Source organism: Podarcis tiliguerta (assembly GCF_965153285.1).
Source record: "Podarcis tiliguerta genome assembly, chromosome: 13".
Taxonomy (NCBI): Eukaryota; Metazoa; Chordata; class Lepidosauria; order Squamata; family Lacertidae; genus Podarcis; species Podarcis tiliguerta.
The window spans coordinates 24,494,812-24,507,557 of NC_139546.1; the positions used below are offsets into that span (position 1 = coordinate 24,494,812).

Consider the following 12,746-nt stretch of genomic DNA (forward strand, 5'->3'; position numbering starts at 1 on the left):
CCACTGGCCACGCTGACTGGGGCTGCTGGGAAATGGATTCTGATATCACCTCAAAGGCTCCTCACCCCTGATGTCTATCAGTAAAGCAGACTCCTGTGGGAGGTGGTGGACTCTCCTTCCTTGGAGGTTTTGAAGCAGAGCCACCTGTCACGGATGCTTTAGCTGAGATTCCAGCATTGCAGGGGGTTGGACTAGTTGTGCCTCGGGGTCCCTTCCAACTCTATGATTCCACACACAAAAAGGCCTGTGGCTTTGTACTCAAGCAAAAACATTCCAGAAATATCCACTTTATTCGAATAAGAAAAGCGGGTCTTTCACGTCAGATGGCTTTTTACCGCCTGGCTAAAATGATAGAAGAAACTGAGAGGGACACTCGTTTGAGGCAGGCTTCTGTTTTACTTTCACAGGGGACCCCTTGTTGCAGCAGGCATTGAATCTGGGACACTTTGAAGATACTCAGATCACCTTTCACTGGGACCTGATTGTTATCTGAGCTGCATCTATGCAAGAGCCTTTCAGCAACCACATCACTCTCGATTTCACCTCCAGCAACTTTGCTGGGTGACTGGCAGCTACAAGTTCTCCCCACCCACCCCCCACCCAAACTGCTCCTACAAAGGAGTGTGTGTGTGTGTTTATGTACAGGTGTGTGTGTGCGGACAGGTGTGTGTGCTCAAGGGTTTAGCTGCGGCTTAAGTAAACGATCATCTAGGTTTTACCAATGCCTTTCCCCTGAGCCAAAAGCCACCTACCGTGAATCACACCTTTTGTTGGCATGGGGGGGGGGAGGGCGACACAGCAAGGTAAGACAAAGGGGAAAAGGGGAGAGGAGGGGAGGAAAATGCAGTTCCTTTGCAAACACTTGGGAAAGAAACACAGCCCACTTTGTGCTGACTGACCAATGAGTGTTTAGGGCTGGTCCGTTCCAGAGGATTCACATATCAGCTTTGTTGGGTGGACAACCCTCCCCCACCCCCCACCCCAACCCAGAGGCTGACATAAAAGGAGGCAGGTAGAGAAGCGTTGCTCACATTTCTGCCTCCAGAACACACACTGTGTTAACTCGCTTGCCAAGAGCTGCTTTCAGAAATCCCCTCTCAATGGCCAGTTACAGCTTCAGGCAATCCGTCTCTGGCGGGGGCTATGGCGGGTCTTCCTTCAGAGCTCCAAGCATCCATGGTGGATCTGGTGGCCAGGGCATTTCCATGTCTTCCGCTAGGTTTGTCTCCTCTGGGGCTGGAGGAGGCCTAGGGCTTGGCTATGGCGGAGGAGCTGGGGCTTGCTATGGTGGTGGCCTTGGTGGTGGCCTTGGTGGGGGCTATGGTGGGAGCTTTGGCGGGGGCTTTGGGGGAGGTGTTGGAGGTGGCTTTGGTGGCAGCAACGATGGCCTCCTGTCTGGAAACGAGAAGGTCACTATGCAGAACCTGAACGACCGCTTGGCCAACTATCTGGACAAGGTGCGTGCTCTGGAGGAAGCCAACACAGAGCTGGAGGTGAAGATCCGAGAGTGGCACCAGAAGCAGTCTCCCACCAGCCCATCCAGGGACTACAGCCACTATTACAAGACCATCGAAGATCTCAGAGACAAGGTAGGACTTCACATTTGTAAGCCGCATGGTGGGAGGGGGCGTGGAGTGCTCAGCACGCACCAAGGGCCTAGCTGTGAAAATGGCAGAGGTGGAGAACTACACCCACCCACGCAAATGGCTGAGCTGGGTAGGTCTGGGTAGGAAGTCCCGACCTCTCAGCACTTCCATCTGTAAAGTGGGTGCAATAGCAACCGAGCTTGGATGACTGTGCATGTTTGGTAAGAGCTTGCACAATGAAAAGGCTGCATTCAGATGCTTGCCCTTCAGTTTTGCCCTATTGAGGATGAGCATCACAGTAGCCCCCCTTACTAGGTGAACAGCTCAGGGCTTGTGCAGTATCTTCACAACTGGGTGAATGAGACAAGAATCAAAGCCAGGCTTTAAATACTGCAGCTGCACCTGTCGCAACCAGGAAGTGATACAGTGGATTAATTCCACATGCTGTTCATTAGCAATAATTTCCATTTAGCCCCCTTTCCTCTGCGGAGAATACATGTGCTGGTTGCCCCTGCAGTGGTTAGCCCTGCAAAGGTCTTTTCTTTTTGCCACAAAGCCCTTATTGGAAAGATGTGGCTGCAAGATGTTGCATTTGCAAACAGCTTTGTTCTGTGCATTGCTGCGAATTCAGTCATTTTACCCATTCTGGTGTATTCATAGCGCCAGAATGCAATGCAATCCATCTCTTTATCTGTCTGATTGCAATGGAAACTGTTTGAATACAGCCAGTTTCCTTATCTGTTTTGTTTCCTGGCTCCAAGACTGCAGCAAACAATGCCTGGCTTCAGTTAATAATGCCCTCTGGCATTATCGGAGTTTGGTCACGCTGGGCTACCTTTTCTAGGACTGCAGCTATGTGAAACACTTGCTGGCACTGCCCTCAGTTCAGCAGTATTCTGATCCTTGATAGCTCTTAACGGAACTTGGCTGAGCAACCACCAAATATCAAATTCTAGAAGCCAATGTTCACAATCAATCGAATGGGAATTTATTTTCAGGGTTTGCAAGAGTGGACCAGGGACACTATATGTGATGCATGTCATAAAACAAGATTTAGACTGCAACCCTCTACACACTTACTAGGGAGCAAGTCTTACTGAACGGGATTTACATCTGAAGAAACATGCATAGACTTGCCCTGTTAGTTGCTTAGTCCGAATGTACATTTGGAAGTGTGGCATTTGCCTGGATTTATGCTCCTAAGACTCTGTCTCTCCAACCTCATTCCCACATGAGGTTGGGCATTATCCCTTCCCATGCCATCAGGTCAGGAATGGAGACTGAGAGGTATTTTCACCACATCCTGAGTCTGCTCTCACATGATATAATGGGTTGGGTGAGCCAGAACCACTTATAGATACATATCGTCAGCTGCAATTCTTGTGGTAGGGCATTGCTTTTCTAGCAGTCGTGGTGGGTGGAAAACTCATGGTCCTCCACGTGTTTTGGTCACCTGTGACCATCAGCCATGCTGGCTTGGAATGATGGGAGTTGTAGTCCAACAATATCAGAGGGTGTCAGGTTCTTCATCCTAGCAGTAAATGCAGGCTTCCTTAAACTCAGCCCTCCAGATATTTTTTGGCCTACAATTCCCATGATCCCTAGCTAGCAGGACCAGTGGTCAGGGATGATGGGAATTGTAGTCTCAAAACATCTGGAGGGCCAAGTTTGAGGAAGCCTGAGTAATTGCTTTTTTACCACATCCATCTCACACATGGCCTATGAGAGATAAATACTTTTCTAGTTCTGAACCTCTCTTGCAACTGGAAAGTTCTTCCTAATATTGAAGCCTTTGTCTCCGTGAAGCTTAAACCCTGTGCTCTCCCTGGTGGATAGAGTGAAAGAGTGTCCTCCCCACTCCTGCTTCTGATTCTTTCACTCGTCCCTTCATGCATCACCATCCTGACTTACCAAGAGGTTTCACACAGACCTGAACTGGTTCCTCAGCAGAGGCCTCTTGGTTCTGAAGTCAACCTTGTTACCGCAGGAGTGCTGTGGCTTTGTTCGAGAACCTGTGGTTGAACCTGCTGTTATTTCGAAAAGGGGGGAAAACAGACAAGAAAACTGTGGATGTTGGCTAAGCTATGTGCACCGTAATCTTCTCTCTTTATGTACAAGACAAGGTTTATTTTGCTCTAGCAGAGTCATCGGCACACAATGGGAGTTTGTTTATGAATGAAGCACACACGCCCTCAAGGCACACACGGAGAAGCACAAAAGCAAACAGTTATTGTAAGGAAATCTGCACCAGCCTTGAGAGTTCATGACCATCGCCTCCCAAGGAGGCTTGTCACTTTTCATTTTTACCCTTCAGGTCCCTGAGCAGGGCCTGAAATAAACTAGAGCCAGCAAGGAACTTAGCACTTCATTTATACAGCTGGGTCAAAGCCAGCAGGCTATGGGCAGAGCTTAGGGTAGATTCTGGTGGAATGTGGGTGAGGAATGAGTAAAGATGTCAATCCATTGACAGTTTACAGATGTCACTGTGAATTATTCAGCCTATGAGCTTGGGATCTGTCACAACATAATCTAAGGATGGAAAACAATGCTGGGCCAGTCACAGATCTGGTGGAGCTGGTATTATTCTACAAGAGGGATGAGGGACCTATGGTCCTCCAGATGTTGTTGACGACAGCTCCCAGCATCCCTGACCACAGGCCATTCTGGCTGGGATGGATGGGTCTGATCACATCTGGAAGGCCACAGGAGTCACATGCCTGTTCCAAGTGGTCACGTAGGCTGAGTCATGTCATTATGTTATGGAAAAATCAGTATAACGTGATGCTATGGACCTGGGTGAACAAATGAATCCAGGGCTGACCTAAGACATTTTTTTTGCCTGGTGCAAAAGGGAAGATGGTACCTGCCACATTCCACTTGCAAAAGCCAACCAAATTAGTGTTTTTGTATCGTGCTTGGATGCTGGCAACAGGACAGCATCTTGCACTGCCCCAGGAGTCAACAGACTGTCTTCAGGGAGCAGGCCAATGTGCCCCACAGTGGAAGCTGGTTCATATAGGCAAATGGGGAGCTGCCCCTCCAACCTCAGTCTGCCCTCAACTAGCTCCCACTTGCCTGCCTTCTTACAACAATCAGGGAGTGGCTCTGTCTGTCATTGGCTCTGTCTGCACCTACTGTTGATCTCCCAGCCTTCTCCAATACAAGCCCCAATGGGTGCCAGCCACCACTGGAGGCACATAAAGCTCAGTTCATTCCCTGTTCCTCAGCATTAGGCCTCTGACATAGCTGCATCACTTTGTCTCATGGTAGGGCCGGCCCTAAGTGTTCCAGCTTTTTTCAGGATGTAATAACAGACTCACCAGCCCTACTGAAGAGGCTCCTCATGAGGCCGGAGGAACATCGCCTGGCTAATGTTTTATTGATTATTGATTTTAATATGCTGTAAACCGCTTTGAGATTAATAATAATAATAATAATAATAATAATAATAATAAACGAGCAATGATGATGCACATTCAGAAGACTATTTCCCCTCCACAATGTGCTGAGCCACACCTTTCACACATCATTGCAAGCAAATCAATCAATGTGTGTCGATGGCCCCCAAACATATTTTTTTTAAAAAGAGAAAACTTACAATACATATGAAAGCAAATAACCCAACACGGGTCGCCTCTTCTCTTGCAGATCCTTGAAGCGACAATTGACAACAACAAGGTTATCCTGCAGATTGATAATGCCAGGCTGGCTGCTGATGACTTCAAAACCAAGTGAGACAACTTTTCATAGGCAGAGAAATAGAAATGGTCATGATGCTCAGAGCTATGGTGAAATATTGAGCAGAGTATGCGCGGGACGCTATGGTCTAAACCACTGAGCCTCTGGGCTTGCTGATCAAAAGGTCGGCAGTTTGAATCCCCGCAATGGGTGACCTGCCATTGCTCGGTCCCAGCTCCTGCCAACCTAGCAGTTTGAAAGCACATCAGTGCAAGTAGATAAAAAGGTACTGCTGCAGTGGGAAGGTAAATGGTGTTTCCGTGCACTGCTCTGGTGTCAGTGTTCCATTGCGCCAGAAGCAGCTTAGTTATGCTGGCCACATCACCCAGAAAAACTGTCTGTGGACAAACACCGGCTCCCTCGGCCTGTAAAGCAAGATGAGCACCACAACCCCAGAGTCGTTCGCGACTGGACTTAACTGTCAGGGGTCCCTTTACCTTTACCTTTATGTGGGGGGAAAACTAGTTTCCTTGGCACTCTACATTTCACAGTGATTAGATTAAGGCAGCTCAGACAATTTTAGCAATTGATCGTCATTTGCTGGCATTGATTTGTTTTAAAAGGTTTGAGTCTGAGCAAGCCCTGCGCATGAGCGTTGAGGCTGACATCAATGGGCTGCGCAGAGTCCTGGATGAGCTGACCTTGGCTAGAACTGATCTGGAGATGCAGATTGAAAATCTGAAGGAGGAACTGGCTTACCTTAAGAAGAACCACGAGGAGGTAAAGAAAGACAGCATTCAGCATTTTGAAGCATGGTAGCATCATAATAATGTAACAAAATGACAATTTGTTTTTTATTATTAGTTTATTGTTGCTGTTGCTGTTTCTGTTGCTAATAATAAGTATATACCACACTTCTAAAAGTTCCCAGGGCAGTAAGAGTTTCCAATAAAGTAGAGTATTAGAAGACCACCACTGAAACCATAAAGCCACCATTGCCATAGTCACCATATATAACCCACAGCAGCACAGAACATCAACATCCAGCGATGGGCAAACCCATCTCATTAATCATCAAAGGCCAAGTGAAACAGATCCATCTTCATTAGGTGATGAAAAGGCGCTAGCGGGCAGACATATCTGCAATGGAGGGAGTTCCAAAATCAGGGAGCCATAACTGAGAAGGCCCTGCTGCAGAAGCAGTTTCAGATTGCCAGATGTTAGGAGGATAAGAAGGAGCTTGTAGCCTTCCAGATGCAGCAGGATCACAGTGCCATTGTCTATTCCTCATTACTGAGGCCTCAGATTTAACGTATGGTGAGACATCATGCACAGAGGACCACATAGAAGGCGGAGAAGAATTCTTGGCTTTCTACCAACCTCTGCCACCCTCTAAAACCAGCCTCCACCAGATGCCAAAGCACACACACACACCCTTCCGTGGTGGCGGAGGGGATAGCAGCAGAGCTGCATGGTGAGATGAGAGGACGTAGGCATGGTCTCTCCTCTCTCTGTTGACCTGGCCCTTGACATGCTGCAGGACAGCCTGCTGGGGAATGAGGGGTGGGTAGGCATAGGAAACCCCTCATCTTCAAGCATGCCTGTGGTGCTGCTCCCACTTTGACGTCTTCATGGGAAAGAGGAGTGTGATTGAGGAGCAGGAAGATGCAACTTTGGGTTCCAGGGAAGGACAGTGGATAAAGGATAGTCTTCAACACTAGTCCTACTCAGAGTAGACCCAGTGAAGGCACTAACTTGGGGTCATTAACTTAAATGGGTCTACTCTGAGTTGGACTTAGTTGAACACCACCCATAGTTTTCCCTGATACCCCGTTGACAGTCCGCCCAACAATCTGAGACTAACTCAGAAGGTTGTGGAGTCTCCTTCATGGGAGATGTTTAAACAAAGGTTGGGTGGCTATTGGTCAGGGATTATTTAGCTGTGATTCCTGCTTTGCATGGTGCTGGAGTAGTTGACCCTCGGGGCCACTTCCAGCTGTACAGTTCTATGATTTTATGACACACTCTCTCTGTTTTTCCAGACAACCTCAGATAATCCCTGTGTTAGCCCAAAGGGAATGTGGGATAGCATGCCTAACCCTAGATAAAAGGATAGCTGTTAGGCATTGTTGCTCTGCTGACACACCTGTAATTAATGCCTATGTCTTGGTCTCTTTTTACAGGAAATGAGTTCTATGTCTGGGCAAGTGGGAGGCCAAGTGAGCGTTGAAGTTGACTCTGCTCCTGGCATTGACCTCACCAAGGCTCTGACTGATATGAGAGACCAGTACGAGAAGCTGGCTGAGAAGAACAGGAGGGACGCTGAGGCTTGGTTCACCACCAAGGTGAGATGGAAAAGCCTGGGAGAGAAGGAAAGAAAGGGAAGGTCTTTAAAAAACAAACCAAGAGAAACAATTTCGTGGAAGAAAACTGGGCTGCTGTGAACTCACCTTGCCCATAAATTTGTACTGCTGAATACAGTGCAATAAAATGTAAATGTAGAGCTCCTCTAGATAGGTGAAATATTTTGGCAGGTGTATTCTGCAACATGTCATAGTGCATTAATGTTGGATGTATACTGGACCATCTTTCCACCTTACTGGTTGTTCTGCAATGCTTCCCCAACGCTACCGCATTATTGCCATCTGGAGGGGCACTCTTCAGTTATAATGTTACAAAACCAGGAGACACTCCCTCCGCTGCAGGACATTTGTGTTATGAAAAGTTGCAGGATTTCAGCAGGAAGCAATGGGGACATTCGCCCCAAAACGTTTGCAGGTGCAAAGAGTATTAAAAGTGGGGTCACATAGAATTGTCCCCATACCACTGCAAGCACAAATCACCATGAATGGACAGTAGAAAGGATATCAGAAGGGCTCGTAATAAAACGAATGCGGTGTAAATAAATTCAATGTGAATGTTGACATATTCTTCTTTATTTCTCCCCTTAAACAAACAAACAGACTGAAGAACTGAATCGAGAAGTTGCAGTCAACACTGAGCAACTTCAGAGCAGCAAGACTGAGATCACAGACTTGAGGAGGACCCTCCAAGGCCTGGAGATTGAGCTCCAGTCTCAGCTCAGCATGGTACATGGAGTGGTGATGGGTTATTTCTACTGCTTGGGTACTGAAATAAGTAGTCACGGGTTGCGTTTGCCTTTTGTAGGGTGTGTGTGAAAGAGTCAACCTCCATCATAGTAGGCAGTAGGCCTCTGAATACCAGTTGATAGGAACCACAGGTGGGCAGTTTTGCTCATGTCCTCCTTGCAGGTTTCCCACAGGCATCAGGTTGTCTACTGCAATCACAGGATGCTGGACTAGGTGGGCCATTGGCCTGGTCCAGAAGGTTCTTCTTATGCTTTAGGGACATGGAAACTCCAGAACAGTGTCTCCAAGCTGTTCTCGGACTACAATTCCCATCATCCCTGCCCACTGGTCTTGCTAGCTAGGGATGATGGGAGTTGTAGTCCAAAAACAGCTGGAAACCCTGCTCTAGAACACAATGAATGTGCACGCTTACTTGCACCCAAGCACACAATCCCCCTATTATCTGAGAAGGGAAAAGTTGAAAACACTGGGATAAAATTACTTACCCACTTCCTAATTGTTTCTCTATAAATACGGGCTTCTTTTTCCTGAAACTGCGAGCTACTGCTAATCTCAGAGCAAGACAACTGTTGCACAGTGCAAATGATAGTGTTAATTTACATTTGTAGCCTGCCATATTTTGAAGTCCTGATGGCAATCAGCAGTTGGTTGAAATGCAGCAGTAAATACTTAGCATGTATTAAAACACCACACCAGGTGAGTTCTGGCCAACCAATGCCAGCATAGCTGTGTAAACACTGTGCAGTGCTTCTGAAAGGTGTTCTGACAAGGGCATTGGCAAACCCCAGGGTTTCAGTATTGACTTCCAAACAAATATTTCCATTTAGCTGCAGACGCCTGTTCTCTGATCTGCAGCCCAGTTTCCCATTGTGCTTACAACACGTCTTTAAAATTCACACCCATATCTTGGTGACAGTCTCTGGCACACCCCCACACACTTTCTCACCGACACCACTTCTCTTCTCAGAAAGCTGCCCTGGAAGGCACCTTGGCCGATACGGAGGCTCGCTATGGGGCTCAGCTGTGCCAGATCCAGGGGTTGATTGGCAACATCGAAGCGCAACTGGTTGAGGTCCGATCAGACATGGAGCGTCAGAACAGCGACTATAAGACCCTGATGGACATCAAGTCCCGGCTGGAGCAAGAGATTGCGACCTACCGCCAGCTCTTGGATGGCCAAGATCTCCAGTAGGTCACTTGACAGGTCTCTTATGACCTAGTGCTCAAAGAGAGCAGATGTCTCTGGTTGCCAGATTCTGGGTATTAACCCAGCCTTTAATAACCCACAACAGTTACTAGCCAATAAATACTAGGCTACTGGGGGTTGGTATTGACTGGGAAAGAGCTCCACTCCCTTGTGCTGGGGATCCCACATGGTTTCCATGCTGAGCACAGAGGAAGGATAGAATCTGGTTTAATCACTCACCTGCATGGAATTCTTGGTCACCTATGGTGACCAGGCTCATGCATTAAATGCAAGATTGCATTAAACGGGAGATAAATATTTCTTCACATTTTCCCTGTGACACCTGGGTGGCCATTATTGGGAGGAAGAATGATGGAGCTATGTAGGCTGCGGAGCTAATCTCGCGCTTCTGTTCCTATAAACCTTTCAAGCTCGAGGCTGGCTTCCCATGTTGTAAAACCGAAAAACTGGTTTTGTGTCAAACAAAGCTCTAGACACGGAGATTAATCCATACGGGGTGGAATCTGGTGGCACTGGTTCCATCTGCACTATGCATTTAGTATCATAGCAGCTTTAACTACCATGGCTTCCTTGACCCATAGCATACTTCATGCTTAAGTAAGGAATTAATCTTGTATACCCCACATCCAACCTAATGCTCCATTCCACCCATTGCTTCACATTGCCCCTGCCATTTGTTCTTCGGTATGCAGTTTTCCAGCAGCTGCACACCTTTTCTTCAGGTCAAAGTAGGCAGAATGCTCAATCACGCAAGTGTTTCCCACAAAGCTTTGTTACTCTGGTTCTTCTACTCAGAGCAACTGCAGAAAGTTATGGCTGGACCAAAAGTTCATACAGCCCTGGGAATGATGGCAGGAGGAGCCACTTTGCTGGCTGTATTTTTTACATTTCAAAATTCTGCCCTCCAAGATACTGTACAACTGCAATACCAAAAGTAAAACAAAAAACAAGAGATGACAATATTGTCCCCCTCCACGTGCCAAAGAGGAGGTGGGCAGCTCAGAGGAGGTGATCAGAGGGAAAGAGATAGGCAACCACACAGCCGCTAGCTAAAGTGGCAAATTCTTCTTAACTTAGAATAACAACCCCAGGTTGGAAGGTGGACTGTTTCACAAAGTACATTTGGTCTGACATTGATAGTTAATGCTTCCCCTTCTTCTTTTCCTCCACAGTTTCTCCGGAAGTGTTTCGGGGACTAATGGTGAGGCTTCCTTCTTCATGGCGGGTTGAGGGAGTGTTTAGTACAAGCCATAGGATAATGCGGCCACTTTGCTGAAGCTGAGCAGGTCCAAGCAAGCCCACATAAACCATGTTGAATTTCATGGTGACAGAAAGGTGGGCTATGAATTGGCCCACTGACATCTCTGGCATGGTGCCCCTTTTCTTCTCTACATGTGCCATGCAGAAATCTAGATTATGTGGGCTTTTTAAAATATATTTTTATTTTTTCAAATTTTACAAGTGTCAAATAAGAGAAAGCAAAGCAAAGCAAAGCACATATCCCTTTGACTTCCCTCTCCCCTTTTGTAGATCCTTGTGTTTTAATGAATCCCCTTGCATCTCCTTTATAATTTTGCTAATCCTTTATTGTTCCTTATTTCAATTTTTTTAGCTACAAGTTTTGCATCAGTCCTTAGATTATGTGGGCTTTTGCTTGGTTTGGCTGCTAAATCCAAAAGAGAATGGCCTTTACCACAGTTTCACCAAAATTATTCTCGTTTCCATTCTGCCTATAGCTCCACTGTCTCCTCCCTCAGCCTCACCCCTCACCAAGCAACCCCTGACTTCTTCTTCATTGCCTGGCTTCTCTGCAACGCAGGCATGGAGGCCCAGTATGGCCCTTGCTTTTCTCCCTTGGTCTGAAACAGTTTCCCTTCCTCTGCTGTAATTCAGATAATAAATTCACTTAATAAGTCCTTCAAATGACGATTCTCAACCTCGTGTGCCCAGATGGTTTTGGACTACAACTCCCATCATCCCCAGATATCTTAGCCAGTAGTCAGGGATTATGGGTATCGTAGTTCAGTAGGTTAGAGAACACTGCTTTGAACCGAGGCTGTGTTGCTGATATGCACTGAAATATTAAATACTCCGTTGGGATAAGACCAAGAAGACCAAGGAGATAAGGAAGTGATATTCCAGGTGGCTTGGTGTTTGGGATCATGGCCTGGCTGCTTCCTTATCCCATCCACTTGCCATCTTGGGCAGCAAGAGGAACAACAACAAAAAATTGTTCACAGGAAGTAGCAGGAAAACATGGAGTAGCCCTATTAAGGCACAGTGCCATCCCTCAGAGCCACAAGTGGTGTGATGGAGTCAGTTCCAGTTCCATTGCCATGGCAACCCCTTCTACAGGAGGCCCCTGAAGTCTCACAAGAAGTTAGCGAACTCTTGTGAGATCATGTTGGCTGCAAGTGGGAGGCCAAGGCTAAGACAGTTCAGGGTCCTCTTTAAGGAGGCAAATGAAATTTCATTTCTGAGGATAATCTTGCAGGGCCAAGGCTGGAGTCAGAGCAGAGGCTGTGACTGAGCCTCCCTTCCATGGCTGGTGTAGACTTGGAGTGCTACAGCTGGTTTCAAAATGTGTAACTTGGGTCCATTAACTCTTTCCCCCACCTTGTCTTGCTACAGGCAAAGCAGATGATAAGAAGTGAAGAGCACTCTTCTTTCCAGAAACAGGATGGGCAGCTGCCGTTTGTGGCAGATGAAAACCATTGTTTCAAAATCCCTTATCAGCAAACTTCATGAGCACCCGTTCTGGATGACTGAGGGCCACGCAATGGCTAGATTCTCTGACTTAGCTCTTCCTGTTTTTAACCTTTCTGTATGGTGTTTCTTCTGCCTAATAAAGTTCCTTTTGGGCTTCTGCAAACTGAAACCGAGACTCATTGCTAAGAGAGAAATTGACTGCCTGTTAATCACTGCATGTTCTGATGAGCATATGACAAAGGGTTGTACTGAATATAACATTAAGGTGAACGTTCCGTCAGTATAACAATTTCTCCATTTACAACTAAACATTCTCCTCTCTCATCTCCCTGTCCCCTGCCAAGTTTATTCTGGGTTTCTCCCGACCCTTCAAAGCAGATTTGGGCGTGGTACAGGGCATGAGAGCGGGGGGAAAGGTGAGAATCCTATAGCGCTAGTGCAAGAATTTAGATGAAT

At 47.0% G+C, this 12,746-nt stretch overlaps 1 protein-coding gene across 1 annotated transcript; it reads left to right on the forward strand.

The window, feature by feature from the left end:
• Nucleotides 1-969: 969 nt before the first annotated feature.
• Nucleotides 970-12,459, forward strand: LOC310661971 (keratin, type I cytoskeletal 19-like). The gene is made up of 8 exons (XM_083408729.1): nucleotides 970-1,589; nucleotides 5,235-5,317; nucleotides 5,888-6,044; nucleotides 7,448-7,609; nucleotides 8,228-8,353; nucleotides 9,342-9,562; nucleotides 10,754-10,782; nucleotides 12,213-12,459. The coding sequence occupies exons 1-8, from the start codon at nucleotides 1,101-1,103 to the stop codon at nucleotides 12,233-12,235; spliced, it is 1,290 nt and encodes a 429-aa protein (XP_083264855.1). The 5' UTR covers nucleotides 970-1,100; the 3' UTR covers nucleotides 12,236-12,459.
• Nucleotides 12,460-12,746: the final 287 nt, after the last annotated feature.